Raw genomic sequence first — 25,371 nt, forward strand, 5'->3', positions numbered from 1 at the left:
GTGCCGTCATGTGACAGCGTGCCGTCATGTGACAGCGTGCCGTCATGTGACATGTGTGATTCTATATTGTCGCCAGCTGCTCAGAAGAACCGAGTGGAACCCGGAAGAACCCGGTGAAGGTGAGGCTGCTGACGGACACAACTACAGCTAGTTGTTAGCAGTTAACAGTTATTAGCAGCTAGTAGTTAGCAGTTAGTAGTTATTAGTTAGCAGTTATTAGCAGCTAGTAGTTAGCAGCTAGTAGTTAGCAGCTAGTAGTTAGCAGCTAGTAGTTAGCAGTTAGCAGCTAGTAGTTAGCAGCTAGTAGTTAGCAGCTAGTAGTTAGCAGCTAGTAGTTAGCAGCTAGTAGTTAGCAGTTAGCAGCTAGTAGTTAGCAGTTATTAGCAGCTAGTAGTTAGCAGCTAGTAGTTAGCAGTTAGTAGTTAGCAGCTAGTAGTTAGCAGTTATTAGCAGCTAGCAGCTAGTAGTTAGCAGTTATTAGCAGCTAGTAGTTAGCAGCTAGTAGTTAGCAGTTAGTAGTTAGCAGCTAGTAGTTAGCAGTTATTAGCAGCTAGCAGTTAGCAGCTAGTAGTTAGCAGCTAGTAGTTAGCAGCTAGTAGTTAGCAGTTAGTAGTTATTAGTTAGCAGTTATTAGCAGCTAGTAGTTAGCAGCTAGTAGTTAGCAGCTAGTAGTTAGCAGCTAGTAGTTAGCAGTTAGCAGCTAGTAGTTAGCAGCTAGTAGTTAGCAGCTAGTAGTTAGCAGCTAGTAGTTAGCAGCTAGTAGTTAGCAGTTAGCAGCTAGTAGTTAGCAGTTATTAGCAGCTAGTAGTTAGCAGCTAGTAGTTAGCAGTTAGTAGTTAGCAGCTAGTAGTTAGCAGTTATTAGCAGCTAGCAGCTAGTAGTTAGCAGTTATTAGCAGCTAGTAGTTAGCAGCTAGTAGTTAGCAGTTAGTAGTTAGCAGCTAGTAGTTAGCAGTTATTAGCAGCTAGCAGTTAGCAGCTAGTAGTTAGCAGTTATTAGCAGCTAGTAGTTAGCAGCTAGTAGTTAGCAGCTAGTAGTTAGCAGCTAGTAGTTAGCAGTTATTAGCAGCTAGCAGTTAGCAGCTAGTAGTTAGCAGTTATTAGCAGCTAGTAGTTAGCAGTTATTAGCAGCTAGTAGTTAGCAGCTAGTAGTTAGCAGCTAGTAGTTAGCAGTTATTAGCAGCTAGTAGTTAGCAGCTAGTAGTTAGCAGCTAGTAGTTAGCAGTTATTAGCAGCTAGTAGTTAGCAGTTAGTAGTTAGCAGTTAGTAGTTAGCAGTTATTAGCAGCTAGTAGTTAGCAGCTAGTAGTTAGCAGCTAGTAGTTAGCAGTTATTAGCAGCTAGCAGCTAGTAGTTAGCAGTTATTAGCAGCTAGTAGTTAGCAGCTAGTAGTTAGCAGTTAGTAGTTAGCAGCTAGTAGTTAGCAGTTATTAGCAGCTAGCAGTTAGCAGCTAGTAGTTAGCAGTTATTAGCAGCTAGTAGTTAGCAGCTAGTAGTTAGCAGCTAGTAGTTAGCAGCTAGTAGTTAGCAGTTATTAGCAGCTAGCAGTTAGCAGCTAGTAGTTAGCAGTTATTAGCAGCTAGTAGTTAGCAGTTATTAGCAGCTAGTAGTTAGCAGCTAGTAGTTAGCAGCTAGTAGTTAGCAGTTATTAGCAGCTAGTAGTTAGCAGCTAGTAGTTAGCAGCTAGTAGTTAGCAGTTATTAGCAGCTAGTAGTTAGCAGTTAGTAGTTAGCAGTTAGTAGTTAGCAGTTATTAGCAGCTAGTAGTTAGCAGCTAGTAGTTAGCAGCTAGTAGTTAGCAGTTATTAGCAGCTAGTAGTTAGCAGCTAGTAGTTAGCAGCTAGTAGTTAGCAGTTATTAGCAGTTAGTAGTTAGCAGTTAGTAGTTAGCAGCTAGTAGTTAGCAGTTATTAGCAGCTAGCAGTTAGCAGCTAGTACCCAGAGACTGCAGCTAAAACAAAGTGAAACATGTTGAAACTAAACTTCCTGTGTAGAACACTCAGCTCTGTAGCGCCCCCTGCTGTACACCGTGTGTATCTGAACGTATTAACTTCCTGTTCGTCCCATTTGAACAGAGTTCTTCTCTGAGATGAAAACACTGAGTCAGATGTTTGTGTAGAAGATGATGATTCATGTTGGTTCTCTCACACACACACACACGCACTCACACACACACTCACACACACACACTCTCACACACACTCACACACACACACTCACTCACACACACTCGTGAGGTGAGGGGGCGTGGACACAGACAGGATATTTTCTACAGTGTTAACGAGGATGAATGATGAATATGTGAATCATTAAATGATGAAACTAATCTTTTCACCACTCTGCTCCAGATGTTTCTGTTCTGTTCTGCTCCAGATGTTTCTGTTCTGCTCCACATGTTTCTGTTCTGTTCTGCTCCAGATGTTTCTGTTCTGTTCTGCTCCAGATGTTTCTGTTCTGTTCTGCTCCAGATGTTTCTGTTCTGCTCCACATGTTTCTGTTCTGTTCTGCTCCAGATGTTTCTGTTCTGTTCTGCTCCAGATGTTTCTGTTCTGCTCCACATGTTTCTGTTCTGTTCTGCTCCAGATGTTTCTGTTCTGCTCCAGATGTTTCTGTTCTGCTCCACATGTTTCTGTTCTGCTCCAGATGTTTCTGTTCTGCTCCAGATGTTTCTGTTCTGCTCCAGATGTTCCTGCTCTACTCCAGATGTTTCTGCTCTGCTCCAGATGTTTCCCCATCTCTTCCTGACCTCTGACCTTTGAGCTCACTGGTCTCGTCTGCAGCTGAGACAGGGCCCTCTGGTTTCAAACGATACGATATGAAAATGTGCGACGTCAGATCGTTCTGTTTACTAATGTTTGTACAGTCGTTGTGATTGTACGATCATTAGCATGTTTGAACATTCGTTGTGATTGTACGATCATTAGCATGTTTGTACAGTCGTTGTGATTGTACGATCATTAGCATGTTTGTACAGTCGTTGTGATTGTACGATCATTAGCATGTTTGTACAGTCGTTGTGATTGTACGATCATTAGCATGTTTGTACAGTCGTTGTGATTGTACGATCATTAGCATGTTTGTACAGTCGTTGTGATTGTACGATCATTAGCATGTTTGTACATCGTTCTAACGTTTGTACGATAACTTGTGTCTCGTATGATGAATGATTGTGACGACTCACAAAGTGGATTGATGTTTTTTTTTACCAGTAGAAATGATTTTTGAAAATCTGTATATTTTTTCACGGAGTCTGGTGAAACGTGAAGAGTTTGAACTGTAACTGAAAGAACCCTGGTGGAGAAGACGAGTGGTGAACAGTACAGTCTGACCTCTGACCCTGAGAACACACAATGTAGATTCTAAATAAACCTGATCTTTGTTTTTAATGGACAAACTGACGATATATAAAATGTGAATATTTTCTGCTGCAGTGAAGTCGTTCAGGTTCAGATTCTCAGAGAAAGAAGCTGTTTTTAATTAACTTTCATTTTCATCTTCTTTTGTATCATTTGCACTAAAAAATAAACTTGAATTGAAAAACAATATTCGTCCTGTTCTTTTTTTCTTCTTTCTCTTTCTTCATTCACTTAAACTTCACTGACAAACAATCACCTGTTGGACTAAAGTTAAATCTCCTTCTAACGTTAAAGTGAAGAAAATTATCTTCTCTCTTCAAAACTTCACCTTGTCTGAAGAACATTCATTGTTAATGAACCAAAATCAAGTCTTTCCCAATTTGTTTAGTTCCAGTGAGTACACACACAACACACACAACATGCACACACACACACACATACATACACACAACATGCACACCATGATGCACACACACACACACACTCAAACACATGTAGCGTTGCGTTGTGTATTTCAAAGAAGTAGACCGTCACTTTTGGTAACCTTTTATTCTTAATATCTGGCAGAAGGATCGCACACAGTTAGTCCGGGTTTCCTCACACACACACACACACACACACACACACACACACACACACACACACACAATTGCTCATCAGAGGTCCGACTGCTGCTGTCTCTCTCTCTAATCTACAGGGGTGCTGCATTTAAGTACCCCAGGATATTTAAGTGTCAGTGTTGTGAGATGAGTTTGTATGGCAAGTGGAATCATACTACACTTTAACTCCGTTACATACACACACACACACACACACAACATGCACACACACGCATACACAACATGCACACACACACTCAAACACACACACAGTCATGTGATTTCCAGTCAATGCAGAGAGGGGGAGGAGTCAGTGAAAGTGAAAGTGTTTTCAGAAACAAGTTTATGATTCTGCGACACGTCGACAGTTTGAACTGTGAGGAGCAGAAGGAGGAGAAGGAGGAGAAGTGAAGACTGAGGAGCAGAAGGAGGAGAAGGAGGAGAAGTGAAGACTGAGGAGCAGAAGGAGCAGAAGGAGGAGAAGGAGGAGAAGTGAAGACTGAGGAGCAGAAGGAGGAGAAGGAGGAGAAGTGAAGACTGAGGAGCAGAAGGAGGAGAAGGAGGAGAAGTGAAGACCGAGGAGCAGAAGGAGCAGAAGGAGCAGAAGTGAAGACCGAGGAGCAGAAGGAGCAGAAGGAGCAGAAGTGAAGACCGAGGAGCAGAAGGAGGAGAAGTGAAGACCGAGGAGCAGAAGGAGCAGAAGGAGCAGAAGGAGGAGAAGGAGCAGAAGGAGCAGAAGGAGTGAGTGTTTACAAACATTTATATTATTCTTCCTCCAAACTTTCTTGTAAATGTTCGCTGCTCCTCCCACAAAGTTTGACGCACATTCACACTAAAGACATGAGATCGTGCGCATTTGTCTCGATCTCTGTGCTGTGACTTTTCTACAACGTTCGTCCAGCGGTTCGTTCGCAAATCGCTAAAATACCGAAAACCAAATGCATGGGAGTCAAGGTCTCTCGCCCATTTAGAGCGAGTGGGGACAAAATGGCTGAACCCGTCCGTCCATCAGTTTGTGTGTTTAAACATTTCTCAAAGACACAAACAGACACACATGATTCTTACGGGTCAGCCCCACCATAGTTGAACCAGGAGAATTAGAGCATTAGTTTGAAGACTGGTGCTAGAGCACAGCACTCTGACTGTGTGTGTGTGTGGAAATCTCCAGCACCATTACAGCTGAGTCATGCTAACCTCAACAAGCAGCTTTCACACGACCACAGACTGACAGAGAATATTACACGTGCACGTTTTGTGGTGAGTGAATTAATAACCACGAAGCTGAAGCCTCGTGTGGGAGGAGAGTTTGTGAAGGAGTCCCTCGTAGCATCAGAGGCCTCACCAGAGAAACAGCTCCAGCCTCACCTCCCCTCAGGTGAGGCTGACATGTGAGGACATGCAGCTCATGAGTGACACAGAGCTTACAGACTTTTGTCCCGTCTCTTTTTGCGTCCCTAGGTATGTGTTCATAATAGTGTGGCCCTCGGAGGACTTTATACAAATTGAAATGGCCCTTGATGTGAAAAAGGTTCCTCACCCCTGGTCTATACGATGATGAGGAAACCAAGAGCAAGAGTGAACGCTGCTCACGTCTGTTCAGTTCAGCGTTGAGAACAAATATGAAGGAACTCAACACTGCAGGGATCAATATATTTAACAATGAACTTCAACAGTCTTCTTATGTTCCCGACCACATGATCTCGGTTGTTTAGACATGCTGCAGTATCCTGTCAATGGATTTGAGGACAATCTCTGATCGAGTTAAATAAAGTTAAATTGAATGGACCACTGGCTCTTGAGAGCTGGGGGCGGGAGGCAGTGAAGGAGGCGGCTGCTGCTTGATTGACACGTTCCTCAGCTCTTCACATTTGGCCGCCCTGCCAAAGTGCCGCTCTAGACAATCGTCTAGTTCATTTGTTATATTTGAAGAAACACTGAATCTATGCACCTGGCTTCATTGTGTGTTTGACATCACAGGGTTTTTCCTCTCAGACTGAAGATGAGTGGTGATGTGGAGGAAGAGGACAGAGCAGAGTCTCCAGAGTTCAGCTGTGTGTCTCTGAAGAGTGACTGGTCCATAGATCGTCCTCCAAACTTCAGTAATGAACCTGGACCCTCACACACAAAGTAAGAGACCTGCTACAAACATGTGAACCTCCAAACTGAATCCTCAGAGAATGAATCAGTGAATGATGAGTTCTGAATGAAAACATGTTTGTGTTTGCAGAGGTGAGGACCACAGACTGAGAGCAGAGTCTCCAGAGTTCAGCTGTGTGTCTCTGAAGAGTGACTGGTCCATGGAACCTCCTCCATTCTTCAGTAATGAACCTGGACCCTCACACACAAAGTAAGAGACTGTTTCTACTGTGAACTGATCTGAAGAGGATGTAGTTTCCTCTAGTGTGGCCCCTGCATTAGGACACAGCTTCATTGAAATTGGTGACTAATCTCTCAGAATCCCTCAAAGAGCTCAGACCTCCACCAAGGCCCAACACGCTCCTGATGAAACCACTTTGAAATTCACTAGATCCATTTCACTCATAAACATCAGTCCTCTGAACATCTGGTTCACAGAACACATCCTTCACCAAGTTTACTGGTGATCTGTTCAGTGGTTTTTATAATCCCACTAACGAACCAACCAACCAACACACAAACATACAGGGTGGAAACAAAACCTCCTTGAAGTGATGACGACCTGTGACTGTGACATTTGACTTATCAGGACATGTCTTCACAGAAAGAGGAGGAGGAGTCATGTTTCTGAGGAGGAGCAGTCGTCCCGCTGTGCTTCGTGTCAGGACGTCCTGAAGGATCCAGTCTCCACCAGCTGTGGACACTGGTTCTGCAGACAGTGCATCACCTCATACTGGGACCAGTCTGGTTCTTCAGGAGACTCCTCCTGTCCCCAGTGTGGACAAAGATCCAGAAGAGGAGCTGGAGCTCAGACAGCCGGTCAGAGCAGCACTGTACATGTGTCTGCTGATGTCTTCACTTCTGACAACAGCACATGTTTGATTTTGTTCCTTCATACAGCATCAACATTTCACTTGGTTATAAAAGCACAAAGTTCAAAAGCTTTGATTTCTCTAGTTTTTCTGTATCTGATGAAAACAATCAGCAGATTCTCAGATTCTCTGTCTCTGACATTGTTTCTTGTCTTTCAGCAGATCGGGGTCTGCAGGAGGTTTTAGACCAACATAAGATCAGTCTGAGGAGGAGATGTGAACATGTGACTGAAGGAACTGAGGAAACAGGAAGTAGAACCCTCCTCAACAGGATCTACACTGAGCTCTACATCACAGAGGGACAGAGTGAAGAGGTTAATACTGAACATGAGGTGAGGCAGCTTGAGACGGCTTCCAAGAAGAAGAGCCTCCACGACACTCCCATCAAGTGCCACGACATCTTTAAAGCCTTCACTGACCAGCAGAGCAGCATCAGAGTCGTCCTGACCTGCGGCGTCGCTGGCGTTGGAAAAACCTTCTCGGTGCAGAAGTTCACTCTGGACTGGGCAGAGGGTTTAGAAAACCAAGATGTGGGTCTGCTGGTTGTGCTTTCGTTCAGGGAGCTGAACCTGGTGAGAGACGAGCAGCACAGTCTTCTCACGCTGCTCCGTGTTTTCCATCCAACATTACAGAAGCTCACGGCAGAGACGCTCGCTGTCTGTAAACCTGTGATCGTCTTTGACGGCCTGGATGAAAGCAAACTTTCTCTGGACTTCAACCACAGGGAGGTCGTGTCTGAGGTCACACAGAGGTCATCAGTCAACGTGCTGCTGACAAACCTCATCCAGGGGAATCTGCTTCCCTCGGCTCTCGTCTGGATAACCTCCAGACCTGCGGCGGCCAATCAGATCCCTCCTACATGTGTTGACAGGGTGACAGAAGTACGAGGCTTCACTGACGCCCAGAAGGAGGAGTACTTCAGGAGGAGATTCAGTGATGAGGAGCTGAGCAGCAGAATCATCTCACACATCAAGACGTCCAGGAGCCTCCACATCATGTGTCAAATCCCAGTCTTCTGCTGGATCAGTGCTACAGTTCTGGAGCACATGTTGACCACAGACCAGAGAGGAGAGCTGCCCAAGACCCTGACGGACCTGTACGCACACTTCCTGCTGGTTCAGACAAAGAGGAAGAACAACAAGTACGGTGGAGGACATGAGACGAGTCCACAGCAGCTGACGGAGGCTGACAGGGACGTTCTTCTGAAGCTGGGGAGGCTGGCGCTTAAACATCTGGAGGAAGGAAACATCATGTTCTACCAAGAAGACCTGGAGCAGTGTGGTCTTAATGTCACAGAGGCCTCGGTGTACTCAGGAGTTTGTACTGAGATCTTCAGAAGAGAGTGTGTGATCTTCCAGAAATCAGTCTACTGCTTTGTTCATCTGAGCGTTCAGGAGTTTCTGGCTGCAGTCTACATGTTCCACTGTTACACTGAGAGGAACTCAGAAGAACTCAACAACTTCTTGGGAACATATGGGAACTCAGAAGAACTCAACAACTTCTTGGGAACATATAGGAACACAGATGGTACCTTCTTCCTGGATGACCTCCTGGAGAGAACCATGAAGAAATCCCTCACCAGTAAAAATGGTCATCTGGATCTGTTTGTTCGCTTCCTTCACGGCCTCAGTCTGGAGTCCAACCAGAGAGTCTTAGGAGGCCTGCTGGGTCGGACAGAGAACAATCCAGAGATCATCCAGAGAGTCTTAGGAGGCCTGCTGGGTCGGACAGAGAACAATCCAGAGATCATCCAGAGAATCATCAACAACCTGAAGGAGATGCAGAGTGATAACATTTCTCCTGACAGAAGCATCAACATCTTCCACTGTCTGACTGAGATGAACGACCACTCAGTACATCAGCAGATGAAACAGTTCCTGACGTCAGAGAACAAATCAGAGGAGGAACTCTCTGGGATCCACTGCTCAGCTCTGGCCTACATGCTGCAGATGTCAGAGGAGGTTCTGGATGAGTTGGACCTGGAGAAGTTCAACACATCATACCAGGGTCGACGGAGACTGATCCCAGCTGTGAGGAACTGCAGGAAGGCTCTGTGAGTCCAGACATGATCAATACCATGTTGAATCAGTGTAGATGAGTCAAACACACACAGTGTTCAATGATTCTCCTTCTTGTGGGCAGCATGGTGTTGTAGTGGTCAACACTGTTAGTGCAGCCTCTCTGTGAGGAGGATGTTCTCCTCCTGTCTGCAGGGTTTTCTCTGGGTTCTCCAGCTTCATCCACAAACCAAAGACATGTAGTGTGTGTGTGTATAATATATGTATACAATAGTACATGTGTACATATGGTATATACACATTCTCATCTCATTGTTGTATATCCAGTATGTTCTAGAAGTTTTCTTGAAGCTGGTGAAAGATGAACTCAGTCGGTTTGATTCACTCCAGAGTTTCTGAGGCTACATTTAAACATGAAACATGACTCGTCAACATTTTGTGCTCAGAGACCGTGAACTGCAGGACTCCGTGTTAAAGTGAAGATCTGGATTCATGATCCGACACCATCGATTAAAAACTGTCGTCTAAATCATCCCAATAAAAAACAGAACAAATGAACGTGAACTTAGTTGAAAAGTTTTAAACATGAACAGTTTATTCTTTCTTCAAACTAGAATTCTCATCCTGTGTCTGTGCACCACCACCAACCAGTGCAGAGTCAGTCCCTGCAGGTCACTGACATGTTGCATTCACAATAATATGAGGTCACTGTAACCTTTGACCTTCGACCACTGAAATCTAATCAGTTGATCTTTGAGTCCAACTGGTCAAAATGTGAAGAAGTTCTCTAAAGACAGACTTGAGACGTCATGTTCAAGTCCTTGACCTCTGACCTTTGACCACCTGAATCTAATGAGGTCATCTGTTAGTCTGAATGAACGCTTGTACCAAATCTGAAAGGATTCTCTGGAGGTGTTTTTAAGATCAAATGTTCAAGAGGCAGAAAGTGGATTAACCAGGGTGAGGGTCACATGATCACGTTTTGTATGAATGTTGTGTTTTCTGATTTTATTCTAACACATTTGATATTTTCTTTAATTACAGACTCGGTGGTTGTTTCCTCTCAGAGATTCACTATGAAGTCGTGGCCTCAGCTCTGAAGTCAGACCCCTCTCATCTGAGAGAACTGGATCTGAGGGACAACGAGCTGCAGGACTCAGGAGTGAAGCTGCTGTGTGCTGGACTGGAGAGTCCAAACTGTCGACTGGAGACTCTGAGGTCAGGTCCTTAAATCCTTGAAGGTTCACTTTTCTAAAGTTCTTTCTTATTTGGTCATTTATTTAAATTGAACTGTCTCAGTTCTGCTCTGCTCACTGTCCCTCAGTCATCTGTCCCTCACCCAGCCTGTCAGTCACGTCCACCTCATCAGTCCAACTCCATTCATGAAGTGTCAGTGAGTAACATGTGGACAGAGACCGAGCACTCGTCCTCCTCAGGCTCTCAACAATAAGACACGTTCTTATTGAAGCACGTTGGACAGTTGATGAGTATAGAACCAAACAGGAAGTGACTGTCAGGAGCCATCTCTACTTTAAACAGTGTTTAATGACACAAACCTACTCAGTGACCAAACACACAGAGAAGAAGGTGATGAATGAAACAATGGTCCAACATGTCTGATGTGATATTTATCTTCAGGTCACAGACTGGACTGAGGTCAGCAGCATGTTGAGAGTCTGTGTTGACATGATGACGATCCACAATAACAGGAGGACACATTCAAACATTCACATTTCTTTATCCAGGTTGAGTCTCCGTGTCCAAATAATCTATTGTTACTGAATCAGGACTCGTCTTTAGTCCAACATGTCTGATTTCATATTTATCTTCCATGTTATGAGTCTGTGCTGACATGAATATCTGTTATTTTCACACATGAACTCAGATTCATTTACAGTTAAGTTTTATTCTTTATCCAGGTTGGAGGACTGCAGTCTGTCAGAGATCAGCTGTTCTTCTCTGGCTTCAGCTCTGAGGTCAAACCCCTCTCATCTGAGAGAACTGGATCTGAGCTACAACGAGCTGCAGGACTCAGGAGTGAAGGAGCTGTGTGGTCTTCTACAGAGTCCAACCTGTCCACTGGAGACTCTGAGGTCAGTTCACTGACTGACTTTTGTAGATCTCATATCTATAACACAGCATTTATACACAGTTCATCTCATTTAATACTCATTGTATTATTTAAATTATTTTATTTTCTTTTTTATCATCAACATACAGCAGCTTTGTAATCCAGTAAGTGCTAAATGCTAATACAGAGGTGTGTCTGTTGCATCTTCGTCCCCTCCCCTCTACATGTCCCTCCCCCCGAAAACAAAAAACATCTCATACACAACAAATAGAAACAAACAAACAAAACAATAGTAATAGTGACAATAATATCTCTAAATAAAAAGATGAACAAACAAAACAAAAGGATAAACAATAACATGAAATGAAGTCAAATGTCAACTTTCACAAGAAAAACTTCAGGCAAAACAACAACAAATAATAATGAGCAAATGTCCATACAATCCAGTAAAGAGGAAGACATGTATGTCAATCACAGCTGTCTCCATGTCAAATGTTTTACACCTTGGTTCAAACACAAATCAGTCACAGAAGGGTACACAGCTTTAGCGTCTTCATGTGTGCTAGAAATGGTTGCCACGTCTTATCCAATGTACCTGTTGAACCACCTAACGTCCACCTTATTTTCTCCAGATGTAAAAACTTCAGAAGTTCTGGAGTCCATAGCACATGAGTGGGAGAGGCCTCCTGCTTCCATTTCACAAGGAGAAGTCTCCGAGCAATTAGGGAGGCGAAAGCAATAGCATTGGAGTAATGTTTGGGAAGGAGAGCGTCTTCAGAAACTCCTCCAGAAATTGCAATCAAAGGGGGAGGGGTTAAATTGAGTCCAAACACCTCAGAGAATGTCTCAAATATAGACGTCCAATAATTGTGAAGATTTGGACAAGTCCAAAAAGTATGAATGAGGGAACCTGTGTCTGCCTTACATCTGTTGCATAAGGGCTCTAACCCTGGATCAATCTTTGCTCATGTTTCCTTTGACAAATGAAGCCATGTAGAACCTTCAATTGTAGGAGTCCATGTCTGGCACAGATGGAGGAAGAACGTACTCTATGAAGGACAGACTGCCACATGTCCTCTGTTATTGTGTTTAGAACAAGGTCCATCTGTTTGGAGATGTACTGGAGAAATCCTGCATCAGATAGCAGGAGAGGGTTAAGCCTCCATGAGTAAATAGAATTTTGATGAGGAGAGCTGAGCTCTAACACCAGAGGGCTATGATCAGATATTACAATACTATTATACGTGCATGCTTTTACCTGAGATAATCACTTTTTATCAACCAAAAAGTCATGGATGCACGAGTATGTTTGATGTACAGGAGAGAAGAACCAGTGTTGTCTGATGGATAAAGAAGTGGCCGTGCGTCAACGACCCCATCGGTCTCCAGATACGACTGCAGAACCAGAGCAGACTTTGAGAGTGGTGACGATCTTGTGGAAGAGCGGTCAAGTGTAGGGTCCATGATAGTATTCATGTCTCCCCAAGTAATAATGAGTGAGTGTTAATACCAGGTAATGAGTGAAGAACGTTTCTGAAAGAATCACTATCGTCCCAGTTGGGGGCGTATACATTAGCTAAGAGTAAAGGGCGTTAAATAAAGAGCCAGTTACAATTACATAACGGCCATTTGGGTCAGCTACTACATGGGAGACAATCAATGGAGCTGATTTATGAATCAAAATAGCAGTACCCCTAGCTTTACTGTTGAATTTAGACTGGAACATTTGTCCAACACAATCTTTCTTCATTTTCGGGTGATCTCTATTTTTAGCTGAGTTTGTTGAAGAAATGCAATGTTGACTTTAAGGTGTAAGAGATGAGAGAATACTTGATGACGTTTGATTGGATGGTTAAGTCCCCGAACATTCCAGCTGATTAGATTCATGTGGCAGCCGTTTCTCCCTGAAGTTGAGGGAGTAGGTGTTGCCATCAGAGTTTATGGAAGAAGAAAATGTGAAGGATCATTTTATACCTTTTGTGATGTCTCTGAGTTAGCTGTGTAACTCTAGTCGACCTTAGTACGTTCAAACATGACCAAGTGAATACAGATAAAACCTTCAACACAAACAATGAACACATCAACCCCAACCTCCCCATTATCCTCAGTGTCATTCTCTAAAGAAAAACACAAGACTCCCAAAGCTTCCAAGCTTTTTCTGAGATCACACTCTTGGTCTCAGCCACTGTCTCTTTGATAGAAAAGTATTTGAGCTATAATCAGTCTATTAAACTAGTGATTCAATTATCTGATAGAGAATCAACATAAGGTAGAACCCCCCCCCCCCTTTTTGTTTTTAATAAACAATCCAATAAAATAAAATATATTAGATAAAGAAAATACCTGCAAATGTACTTAATGGGCCGTCACAACATAAAGAGAGAGAGAGAGAGTCACAGGTTTGGATCATGGCCATAGCCGGAGATCATTGACATATTATGCATAGACTATATAGTGGTAACGTAAACCCCCGGACCGCCCGGGGAATGTAAACGAGCGTACCCTAGCGGAGTTTGCCCTTTGACCTCATGACGTCATTTGTTGTCAAGTGAAGCTATGCCCGAACGCTTCATTTAATACTCATTGAACATAATTCCTCTTCAGACATAACTTGAATCCATTCATTCATTAATCTGGGACATTTTAAATATTCAGCTACTTGTTAAAACTCATCTGTGTTTAGTTCTGGATTTCATAAACTGATCTGCAGGACAGAGACCGGGTCCAAATAATCTATTGTTACTGAATCAGGACTCGTCTTTAGTCCAACATGTCTGATTTCATATTTATCTTCCATGTTATGAGTCTGTGCTGACATGAATATCTGTTATTTTCACACATGAACTCAGATTCATTTACAGTTAAGTTTTATTCTTTCTTCAGGTTGAAGGACTGCAGTCTGTCAGAGATCAGCTGTTCTTCTCTGGCTTCAGCTCTGAGGTCAAACCCCTCTCATCTGAGAAAACTGGATCTGAGTAAAAACAAGCTGCAGGACTCAGGAGTGAAGGAGCTGTGTGGTCTTCTACAGAGTCCAACCTGTCCACTGGAGACTCTGAGGTCAGTTCACTGACTTTTGTAGATCTCATATCTATAACACAGCATTTATACACAGTTCATCTCATTTAATACTCATTGTATTATTTTATTTATAATCTTATTTCCTTTTTTATCAACAACATACAGCAGCTTTGTAATCCAGTAAGTGCTAAATGCTAATACAGAGGTGTGTCTGTTGCATCTTCGTCCCCTCCCCTCTACATGTCCCTCCCCCCGAAAACAAAAAACATCTCATACACAACAAATAGAAACAAACAAACAAAACAATAGTAATAGTGACAATAATATCTCTAAATAAAAAGATGAACAAACAAAACAAAAGGATAAACAATAACATGAAATGAAGTCAAATGTCAACTTTCACAAGAAAAACTTCAGGCAAAACAACAACAAATAATAATGAGCAAATGTCCATACAATCCAGTAAAGAGGAAGACATGTATGTCAATCACAGCTGTCTCCATGTCAAATGTTTTACACCTTGGTTCAAACACAAATCAGTCACAGAAGGGTACACAGCTTTAGCGTCTTCATGTGTGCTAGAAATGGTTGCCACGTCTTATCCAATGTACCTGTTGAACCACCTAACGTCCACCTTATTTTCTCCAGATGTAAAAACTTCAGAAGTTCTGGAGTCCATAGCACATGAGTGGGAGAGGCCTCCTGCTTCCATTTCACAAGGAGAAGTCTCTGAGCAATTAGGGAGGCGAAAGCAATAGCATTGGAGTAATGTTTGGGAAGGAGAGCGTCTTCAGAAACTCCTCCAGAAATTGCAATCAAAGGGGGAGGGGTTAAATTGAGTCCAAACACCTCAGAGAATGTCTCAAATATAGACGTCCAATAATTGTGAAGATTTGGACAAGTCCAAAAAGTATGAATGAGGGAGCCTGTGTCTGCCTTACATCTGTTGCATAAGGGCTCTAACCCTGGATCAATCTTTGCTCATGTTTCCTTTGACAAATGAAGCCATGTAGAACCTTCAATTGTAGGAGTCCATGTCTGGCACAGATGGAGGAAGAACGTACTCTATGAAGGACAGACTGCCAAATGTCCTCTGTTATTGTGTTTAGAACAAGGTCCATCTGTTTGGAGATGTACTGGAGAAACCCTTCATCAGATAGCAGGAGAGGGTTAAGCCTCCATGAGTAAATAGAATTTTGATGAGGAGAGCTGAGCTCTAACACCAGAGGGCTATGATCAGATATTACAATACTATTATACGTGCATGCTTTTACCTGAGATAATCACTTTTTATCAACCACAAAGTCATGGATGCACGAGTATGTTTGATGTACAGGAGAGAAGAACCAGTGTTGTCTGATGGATAAAGAAGTGGCCGTGCGTCAACGACCCCATCGGTCTCCAGATACGACTGCAGAACCAGAGCAGACTTTGAGAGTGGTGACGATCTTGTGGAAGAGCGGTCAAGTGTAGGGTCCATGATAGTATTCATGTCTCCCCAAGTAATAATGAGTGAGTGTTAATACCAGGTAATGAGTGAAGAACGTTTCTGAAAGAATCACTATCGTCCCAGTTGGGGGCGTATACATTAGCTAAGAGTAAAGGGCGTTAAATAAAGAGCCAGTTACAATTACATAACGGCCATTTGGGTCAGCTACTACATGGGAGACAATCAATGGAGCTGATTTATGAATCAAAATAGCAGTACCCCTAGCTTTACTGTTGAATTTAGACTGGAACATTTGTCCAACACAATCTTTCTTCATTTTCGGGTGATCTCTATTTGTAGCTGAGTTTGTTGAAGAAATGCAATGTTTACTTTAAGGTGTAAGAGATGAGAGAATACTTGATGACGTTTGATTGGATGGTTAAGTCCCCGAACATTCCAGCTGATTAGATTCATGTGGCAGCCGTTTCTCCCTGAAGTTGAGGGAGCAGGTGTTGCCATCAGGGTTTATGGAAGAAGAAAATGTGAAGGATCATTTTATACCTTTTGTGATGTATCTGAGTTAGCTGTGTAACTCTAGTCGACCTTAGTACGTTCAAACATGACCAAGTGAATACAGATAAAACCTTCAACACAAACAATGAACACATCAACCCCAACCTCCCCATTATCCTCAGTGTCATTCTCTAAAGAAAAACACAAGACTCCCAAAGCTTCCAAGCTTTTTCTGAGATCACACTCTTGGTCTCAGCCACTGTCTCTTTGATAGAAAAGTATTTGAGCTATAATCAGTCTATTAAACTAGTGATTCAATTATCTGATAGAGAATCAACATAAGGTAGAACCCCCCCCCCTTTGTTTTTTATAAACAATCCAATAAAATAAAATATATTAGATAAAGAAAATACCTGCAAATGTACTTAATGGGCCGTCACAACATAAAGAGAGAGAGAGAGAGTCACAGGTTTGGATCATGGCCATAGCCGGAGATCATTGACATATTATGCATAGACTATATAGTGGTAACGTAAACCCCCGGACCGCCCGGGGAATGTAAACGAGCGTACCCTAGCGGAGTTTGCCCTTTGACCTCATGACGTCATTTGTTGTCAAGTGAAGCTATGCCCGAACGCTTCATTTAATACTCATTGAACATAATTCCTCTTCAGACATAACTTGAATCCATTCATTCATTAATCTGGGACATTTTAAATATTCAGCTACTTGTTAAAACTCATCTGTGTTTAGTTCTGGATTTCATAAACTGATCTGCAGGACAGAGACCGGGTCCAAATAATCTATTGTTACTGAATCAGGACTCGTCTTTAGTCCAACATGTCTGATTTCATATTTCTCTTCCATGTTATGAGTCTGTGCTGACATGAATATCTGTTATTTTCACACATGAACTCAGATTCATTTACAGTTAAGTTTTATTCTTTCTTCAGGTTGGAGCGCTGCAGTCTGTCAGAGATCAGCTGTTCTTCTCTGGCTTCAGCTCTGAGGTCAAACCCCTCTCATCTGAGAGAACTGGATCTGAGTGACAACGAGCTGCAGGACTCAGGAGTGAAGGAGCTGTGTGGTCTTCTACAGAGTCCAACCTGTCCACTGGAGACTCTGAGGTCAGTAGATGGTTGGAGTCAGTCCACGCTGCTTTCATCAGTATTTTACTAAACACAGTCAGTATCACAGTAAAGATCCAGGGTCTGGACCAGAAGCAGGATTTGTGGTTATCAGGTTAACTTCAGGTTTAGTTTCTTCAGTCCTACGAAGCTCGTTCACTTCTCATCAGGGTAAATCACCATGGTAACTGATGATGGACGGCTAACATGCTCCGGAGCAGGTGAAGTTGGAGATCAACCTGTTTAAAAGCTCCGCCCACTGAGCAAAGTAACTCCACTGTTGTGTGGACATGTTGAAGTGTCTTCGTAGTTCAGGCCTCAGTGTTTCCTCAGTGAAGCTGTGAGAGGACAACGATGACAGACTTCAGGATTGGACAGAAACACAGAGAGACAACAGTCGGCCAATCAGACGAGCCAGAAGCCGGTTGTGATCGTTTGATTGATGTGAAGACGACAGTTGTTGTTGTTTTCATGTGAACAGGAAGTGAAGCTGGACCACAGCTGACAGCCTCACATGATGAGCAGAGACGTCTTCATCTGATCTGAGACACTTTGTTCTCTCACTTCATCAGTGAACAACTGATCAGTTGGCTCTTTGTCACAGCTCTGAGATCAGTGTGACTGAAGCCTCAGAGAAGCATCATCACCATGGTAACCATGAGCTGTCTCTACAGAGCAGAAGCTCTGCTGAGGTCCATCTGTCCATCTGTCTCATCTGTCTCATCTGTCCATCTGTCTCATCTGTCTCATCTGTCCATCTGTCTCATCTGTCTCATCTGTCCATCTGTCTCATCTGTCTCATCTGTCCATCTGTCTCATCTGTCCATCTGTCTCATCTGTCCATCTGTCTCATCTGTCCACTGACAGTTTGTCAGAAGCACATGTTCATCAACACACAGTGAAACATGTCTTCACCTGTAACAGCAGGAAATCCACCTCTCAAGTGTCCACTCTGCACTTTCACATGCAGAGGAAACACACGTGATGGTCAAAGTGTGTGCAGCTCTTAGCGTGTTCATTCCAACACGTGAACATGAAGCAGAGAGGAAGCTGCTCCACCTCTGAACAGGACTGAAGTCCCTGCTGCTCTTTATACTGGATGTGCTGCATCACTGACTCACAGCTGATGAAGTGAGTCTCTGTTAACACTGATGTCTTCTTCTCTCAACAGATGGAAATGATCTTTGTAAAGGTGAGTGTGAAGAGGACAGTGTGAAGAGGACAGTGTGAAGAGGACAGTGTGAAGAGGACAGTGTGAAGAGGACAGTGTGAAGAGGACAGTGTGTGTGGACGGAGGCTGAGCTGTGTCCTGATGATCCAGAGGCTGAAGCAGCAGCAGCTTGTGTGTAGTCTCCAATTCACCCAACCCCTCATCTGCATGTGTTTGGACTGTGAGATGAAGCCGGAGCACCTGGAGAAAACACGGGGAGAACATGCAAACTGCACACAGAGACACCGCATCTGAACCGGGATTCAAACCACGAACCTTCTTGCCCCGAAATCTTGCCCCTCGTTATGGATTGTGTTTATTCACATGAAGAATGTGTTTATTGAAATGACACCCAGCAGAATATATAAACCCTCTATACAGAGTCACATCTAGTGTATCTAAGTCTGTCTTTATCATTGTCCACCTTTGTCCCTCAGTATATGTCCATGTGTGTATAACCACATCCTGTCTGTTTGCTTCAGGTTCCTGGATTCACATCACACGTTGATTTAGTTGGACACAAAGTGAAACACGTTTAAATCACTTTGAGTTTCAAATCAGAGTTTTATCTTTGACACAAAGATCAAAACTCTGGACGTGTTTATTTCTGCATCAGGTGCAGAGCAGTGGTTGTTTTCTACTTTTTGACCCACAGGTGGCGCTGTAGTATAACAAAAGTAATAATGAATGTATTTATACAGAACCTTTCATACAGAAAATGAAGCTCAAAGTTCTTTACAATAAAATCAAACACATTTTAGCAATAAAACAAAGATTTAGGAAAAAAAATGTACGAATAAAAATAAAACAGATTCAATTAACTAAAAGCAAGATCATAGAAATGTCTTAAGTTGTTTCTTCAAACGATCCACAGAAGAAGCTTGTCTGATGTGTGTGGGAGTTTGTTCCAAACCTTTGCTGCGTAACAACAGAAGCTGCTTCCTCAAACTTTTTAGAGTTTGTTTTTGGGATATTGAGCAAACCTGCGGTGGACGCCTGAGGGACGTCTACAGTCAAAGCCTTTATATACAGTCAGGAGTCAAACACATGGATCATTTCCTCTGTGACCAACCAGATGTAACGAGAAGAAAAACATCTGGGAGAGAAAAGTTGTGTTGTTTCTTCTCATCTCTGCTTTAAAGCTCAATAAACATCCTTCCACCGACTTTACTGGAAATCATGACTCTGCTTTTTCTTTATCTCCAAACAAACCGACCAACAGGTGAAGACATCGGCTCCTTGGTGCAGGTGAATGAACCAGATCACCAGTTTGACATGATGGAACCAACCAGAAGCAGAATGAACGTCATGTTTACTCAATGAATAAGAGTCGATGAAGAGCGCAGCGTTTTGAAGTCTCAGAGGAAACTGCTCAAGAAGTATTTGACCACATTTCATAGAAAACTGAGCCGAGGACGTTTTATACAAACGTAGACGAAGACTCTTCGTCTGTCCAGTTTGTGAATTGTTGCTCAAATAATTTCTACAACTGACGTAAATGTGTTTGTGTTCTCCAACACCAACTCAGAGCAACCACAAGGGGGAGACTGTAGCAGGCCTCTGGGAACAGCAGCATGCTGGGAAATGATGGACGACGGGTTCACAGCAGAGAAAAGTGACAGAAAGTGTCCCAGAGACGATGTCCTGGAGAAAGGGGACATTTTGGGCCTGTTGTTATTCAGCGGAGACACTTGTCTCATCATGAGGATTTCACTGAGTTTAAGTCCGTCTCAGTTTCTGACTTCAGGAGAAGAAATGTTTGTTCTGACGTTCGTCACCTGACAGGCTCGAGTTCTCTTTGATCATCGCCACACGTGTGTCAGAGTAACATGTGACTGTGACGCCTTGTTCACGAACACGCGGCTCTAACATCTGTCCACCAGATGTTGACGCTCTGAGGTCCAGTCCACCTCCTCTGCAGTGAGAGCATCATCTCTGTTGTCACGGCGACACAGACCAAACGAAGTGAGAGGACTGTGATCCTGTGTCAGTGTGTGAGGCTTCAGATCCACTGACGGAGTTCAGATTCCTCTTGATGTCCCACATCATGCACACACAGCTCTGCGTGCACCATGACCTCTGCAGGGAACACGGTACACACAGTGACCACACGGATCAGTAGGCAGCAATTGGGGGGTTCGGTGCTCAAGGGCACCTCGGCAGTGCCCAGGAGGTGAACTGGCACCTCTGCAACCACCAGTCCCCCTTCCTTACTTTGGTCCGCCCTCCGGTTCCCAGGCCGGCTCTCTGTGGACTGAGCTCCTGCCAATCACCCGGTCCTCGCTCCAGTCCAGCAGGAGGCGGCGCTGCGCCTGTCAGCTGACTGACTCAGTGTGTCATGTGACAGCGTGTCGTCATGTGACAGCGTGCCATCATGTGACAGCGTGCCGTCATGTGACAGCGTGCCGTCATGTGACAGCGTGCCGTCATGTGACAGCGTGCCGTCATGTGACAGCGTGCCGTCATGTGACAGCGTGCCGTCATGTGACATGTGTGATTCTATATTGTCGCCAGCTGCTCAGAAGAACCGAGTGGAACTCGGAAGAACCCGGTGAAGGTGAGGCTGTTGACGGACACAACTACAGCTAGTTGTTAGCAGTTAGTAGTTATTAGCAGCTAGTAGTTAGCAGTTAGTAGTTAGTAGTTATTAGTTAGCAGTTATTAGTTAGCAGTTATTAGCAGCTAGTAGTTAGCAGTTATTAGCAGCTAGTAGTTAGCAGCTAGTAGTTAGCAGCTAGAAGTTAGCAGCTAGTAGTTAGCAGCTAGTAGTTAGCAGTTATTAGCAGCTAGTAGTTAGCAGTTATTAGCAGCTAGCAGTTAGCAGCTAGTACCCAGAGACAGCAGCTAAAACAAAGTGAAACATGTTGAAACTAAACTTCCTGTGTAGAACACTCAGCTCTGTAGCGCCCCCTGCTGTCCACCGTGTGTATCTGAACGTATTAACTTCCTGTTCGTCCCATTTGAACAGAGTTCTTCTCTGAGATGAAAACACTGAGTCAGATGTTTGTGTAGAAGATGATGATTCATGTTGGTTCTCACACACACACACACACACACTCACACTTTGGATTAACGTTCTATTTGTTGTTTATGATGAATCACTTTTTCTCTCTTGATAAATTTCACGCCCACAGTCTTCAGTATTCTTCGCTCTGAAGCTGCAGACTGTGACTCTTAGGTTTCCTCTCACACTCCACTGTTGTTTTTAATAAAAACTCAAAACAAAGCAAACGCATCATTTCCTGAAACTTCACATGTTGGAGAAGTTTACATGACGACAAACGTTCGAAACATTATTTGAATAAAATGAGTCCAAGTGAAAAAATGTTTCCGATACAATTGAAATATACGATACTTGTCTTCGGTCCTGAGTTTGGCATGAATGAGAATATTTCACGTTCGGGAGAGAAACTCTAAACTTGATTTCCAAGATCTGCACTAACACAAAGGCTCATCATATCATTTATTGTCAGTTTGAATTCATCATGTAAATGGTTTTTCCATGTTCGCACTGTTTCGTACTAAACGTGATGATGTCACTTCCTGTCTGGTTTCAGATGCAGTTGGTGGTGTTGTGTTACTTCCTGTTGTCTCTGCTGGGCAGCGACGCGGCGCCGGCAGACGATGAGGTGACCTTCCTGCCTGGTCTGCAGAAACAGCCGAGTTTCAGACATTACTCTGGTTACCTGAGTGTGGCCGACGGAAAACACCTGCACTACTGGTCAGTCCCCGAGACGCACATCTCAAGAGCGATGCCACCGTTTCCACCGCCACGTGTTATGGGGGAAAAACAAATCTAATAATAAGTTTCTATGAGCTCTTTAATTTCTATGACGTCCACCCGGCCCTCGCTACGTCATCTGAGCTTTAGCTTGTTCTCAGGTTCGTGGAGTCCCAGAACGACCCGGCCTCTGACCCGGTGGTGTTGTGGTTGAACGGCGGCCCCGGCTGCAGCTCTCTGGACGGACTGCTCACCGAACACGGACCCTTCCTTGTAGGTAACCTCTGACTCACCTGTACCAGTGTGATGTCACAGTGCCACCTGCTGACCTCTGACCTTTGTCATTCTAAGATTCAGGATGATGGAGTGACTTTACAGTACAACCCGTATTCCTGGAACAAGGTCAGTTCTGAACGCCATTTTGTGACGGGGAAGTTTGGACTCATGGGTAATGGTTTGATTCCTGAAAGCTGATTGGTTCACTGTTTCCGAGCAGCTTGTCAACATGTTGTACCTGGAGTCTCCAGCAGGAGTCGGTTTCTCGTACTCTGATGATAAGAATTACGTGACAAACGACACCGAGGTCAGTGACGCGTCTGAAACTCAGGTCCTGATTGGCTCATGGGTGTTGGGTGTTGAGTGTTTTTTTTTCTTTCTTCCAGGTGTCGATGAACAACTTCCTGGCTCTGAGGGAATTCTTCCGTTTGTTCCCAGAGTTCAGTAAGAACGACCTTTTTCTCACCGGAGAGAGTTATGGAGGAATCTACATCCCGACGCTCGCAGAGCGAGTGATGGAGGACGCCACCCTCAACCTGCAGGTACGCACCAGTGTTGCAGCACCACACGCCAGTGTGAGATCACTGTCAACGTTAATAATAACTAACTATAATATGAACTTCAATAAGCAACCTGTCGTGTTAGGGCATTGCCGTGGGAAACGGTATGTCGAGTTACGAGATGAACGATAACTCTCTGGTGTTCTTCGCCTACTACCACGGCCTGCTGGGAACTGGACTGTGGAGCCGGCTGCAGACGTTTTGCTGCAGCGACGGAACGTGCAACTTTTACAACAACCTGGACCAGAACTGCTCCGCCAGCGTGAGTCTGAACCAGTTTGTGATAAATACTGGTCTGAACCTGGTTTAAGAGTCTGGTTCAAACCAGTTTAAAGTACAGCAGGTGTCTCTGTCGGCAGGTGTCGGAGGTTCAGGACATAGTCTACAGTTCAGGTCTGAACATTTACAACCTGTACTCGCCATGTCCAGGTGGAGTGAAACACAGAGTCAGGTGAGCTGTGACCTTTGACCTCTGACTCAACATTTACACCTGAGCTTTTTGGAGACAGGTGTTGACTTCCTGTTATTGATCAGTGTGGAGCGAGGCGACCTGGTGATCAGGGATCTGGGAAACTCGTTCATCAATCATCAGTGGACTCAGCTGTGGAACCAGGTGAGTGTGAATCACCTGGTTCACCTGAACTCACCTGGTGGATCAGTACAAACCTGCTTTGTCTCTGACTCTGTAGAAGTTTCGAGCTCTGGCATCTCGCCACCTGTCCGTCCGTCTGGACCCCCCCTGCACAAACTCCACCCCCTCCTCCCTTTACCTGAACAGTCCGTTTGTCAGAGCCGCGCTGCACATCCCCCCCGAGGTCCCGGACTGGGTCATCTGCAGGTAACACTCACCTGTTCACATAACCGTGCGTGCGTGTGTCTGTGTGTGTGTGTAAATGATTTGTGTGTGTGTTGCAGTGCGGAGGTGAATCTGAACTATGGTCGTCTGTACCTGGACGTCAGGAAACAGTATCTGAAGCTTCTCTCTGCTCTGGTCAGTGAAGTCACAACCTTCATTCACAACATGTCAACATCAGATCTCAGCTTAAACTCAAGATGCAGACAAAAAAAAAAGATCAGTGCATTATGGGATATCCCCCTAGATTCACGTACGTAAGGTTCAATATGAAGTCATGAGTAAACAGACATGAGACTTTTCACCAGACTTTTATTTTCTAAACTCAACAAGACGACGTTCAGTCAGCGTCTGTAGAACCAGCAGAAAGAAGGTCGGAGCACAGGAGGTGGACTGTGCAGCTCAGCCAATCGGAGGAGGACATTTAGATGATGACATTGTGTGATAAACACTGTAAGAGTCGGGGGCGGGGCCTTGTTAACGCTCTGTGACGGTCTCTGCAGAAGTATCAGGTCCTGGTGTATAACGGAGACGTGGACATGGCGTGTAACTTCATGGGAGACGAGTGGTTCGTTGAGTCTCTGCAGCAGCAGGTAACTTCCTGTTTGACTTAATAATCAGGTGTGTGTGTGTGTGTGTGTGTGTGTGTGTGTGTGTGTGTGTGTGTGTGTGTGTGTGTGTGTGTGTGTGTGTGTGTGTGTGTGTGTGTGTGTGTGTGTGTGTGTGTGTGTGTGTGTGTGTGTCGACAGAACGTTGTTTAATGTGCGTGACCCGAACAATGACATCATTTACAAAAGGTTTCTGTCACAATCTGTTCAAGATCAAAGTCAAAGTTTAGTTGAACTGTTTATTAGTTATTTTCAAGCCGTGAGCGAAAAGAAATGAAAACATTGACCTGCTGCTTTTTACTGTCGTTCTCGTTTGATACCAAGAAGATGCTTTTTTTTTTTCTGTCTTCGTGTATTGCGTCTCCGGTGTATTAATGTCGCGTGCGTGTCTCAGGTGATGGTTCAGAGGCGTCCATGGTTCTATAACGATGAAGACGGTCGACAGGTCGGAGGTTTCGTCAAAGAGTTTGAAAACATCACCTTCCTCACAGTCAAGGTAAACGCTGCCGCCATCATCAGCTGACCCTCACTGACCACTTTATTTACTCCCCTGGATTCTGACCTTTGACCCCCATCCTCCTGCAGGGCTCTGGTCACATGGTTCCATCGGATAAACCAATCGCTGCTTTCGCCATGTTCACCAGTTTTATCAAGAGACAACCCTACTGAGGGGCACCAACCTCCTGCCAGCCAATCAGCACAGCTCGCTCCTCTGTTGCCTGGCAACCAAACCCTTGCCAGACGAAATGAAACAGTCACTCCTCTGGTTGCCATATCACTTGAGTGGTTGTCATGGAAACGATCACTGCCATCCGCTTCTTTAATGTGAAACTTCTTCTGCTGTATGTTTTTGATTGAAGAACCAGTTCAATAAAGTTTGAAACAAAAACTCTGATGTTTTCTTTTCAACTGAACCATTGAAACGTCTGAAACGAGGAGACGTCAAGTTACAAAACATTAAATACACAGAAAAGCACTTCATCAAGTCCTGAATCCATCTGACCTGAG

At 44.1% G+C, this 25,371-nt stretch overlaps 3 protein-coding genes across 5 annotated transcripts in view; all 3 read left to right on the forward strand.

Annotated features, from left to right (window-relative positions):
* LOC138405561 (NACHT, LRR and PYD domains-containing protein 12-like) overlaps positions 1-19,511 on the forward strand; it is a 43,782-nt gene extending 24,271 nt beyond the window's left edge. Inside the window, exons 12-15 of the mRNA XM_069514961.1 lie at positions 10,897-11,070; positions 13,932-14,105; positions 16,962-17,135; positions 18,307-19,511. Coding sequence (XP_069371062.1) covers positions 10,897-11,070; positions 13,932-14,105; positions 16,962-17,135; positions 18,307-18,316 — 532 coding nt within the window. The 3' untranslated portion in view covers positions 18,317-19,511. The remainder of the gene's footprint in view (positions 1-10,896; positions 11,071-13,931; positions 14,106-16,961; positions 17,136-18,306) is intronic.
* ctsa (cathepsin A) lies at positions 1-25,252 on the forward strand. Of its 3 annotated transcripts, none has more exons than XM_069515088.1 (14): positions 1-119; positions 21,903-22,066; positions 22,228-22,339; positions 22,418-22,468; positions 22,563-22,649; positions 22,729-22,884; positions 22,988-23,164; positions 23,262-23,353; positions 23,437-23,515; positions 23,592-23,740; positions 23,818-23,893; positions 24,259-24,348; positions 24,758-24,859; positions 24,949-25,252. In XM_069515088.1, the coding sequence occupies exons 2-14, from the start codon at positions 21,903-21,905 to the stop codon at positions 25,030-25,032; spliced, it is 1,419 nt and encodes a 472-aa protein (XP_069371189.1). In that variant the 5' UTR covers positions 1-119; the 3' UTR covers positions 25,033-25,252. The 3 variants fall into 3 exon arrangements, with proteins under 3 accessions (XP_069371189.1, XP_069371185.1, XP_069371178.1); XM_069515084.1 differs by lacking the exon at positions 1-119 and adding an exon at positions 19,568-20,902; XM_069515077.1 differs by lacking the exon at positions 1-119 and having other exon boundaries at positions 21,864-22,066.
* Positions 4,285-10,352, forward strand: LOC138405577 (NLR family CARD domain-containing protein 3-like). Its single transcript, XM_069515061.1, has 6 exons — positions 4,285-4,443; positions 5,929-6,078; positions 6,179-6,298; positions 6,692-6,906; positions 7,122-9,012; positions 10,022-10,352. Exons 2-6 carry the CDS (start codon positions 5,951-5,953, stop codon positions 10,206-10,208), a joined length of 2,541 nt encoding a protein of 846 aa, XP_069371162.1. The 5' UTR covers positions 4,285-4,443; positions 5,929-5,950; the 3' UTR covers positions 10,209-10,352.
* Positions 25,253-25,371: the final 119 nt, after the last annotated feature.

This window comes from Paralichthys olivaceus, chromosome 2 (assembly GCF_024713975.1).
Source record: "Paralichthys olivaceus isolate ysfri-2021 chromosome 2, ASM2471397v2, whole genome shotgun sequence".
Taxonomy (NCBI): domain Eukaryota; kingdom Metazoa; phylum Chordata; class Actinopteri; order Pleuronectiformes; family Paralichthyidae; genus Paralichthys; species Paralichthys olivaceus.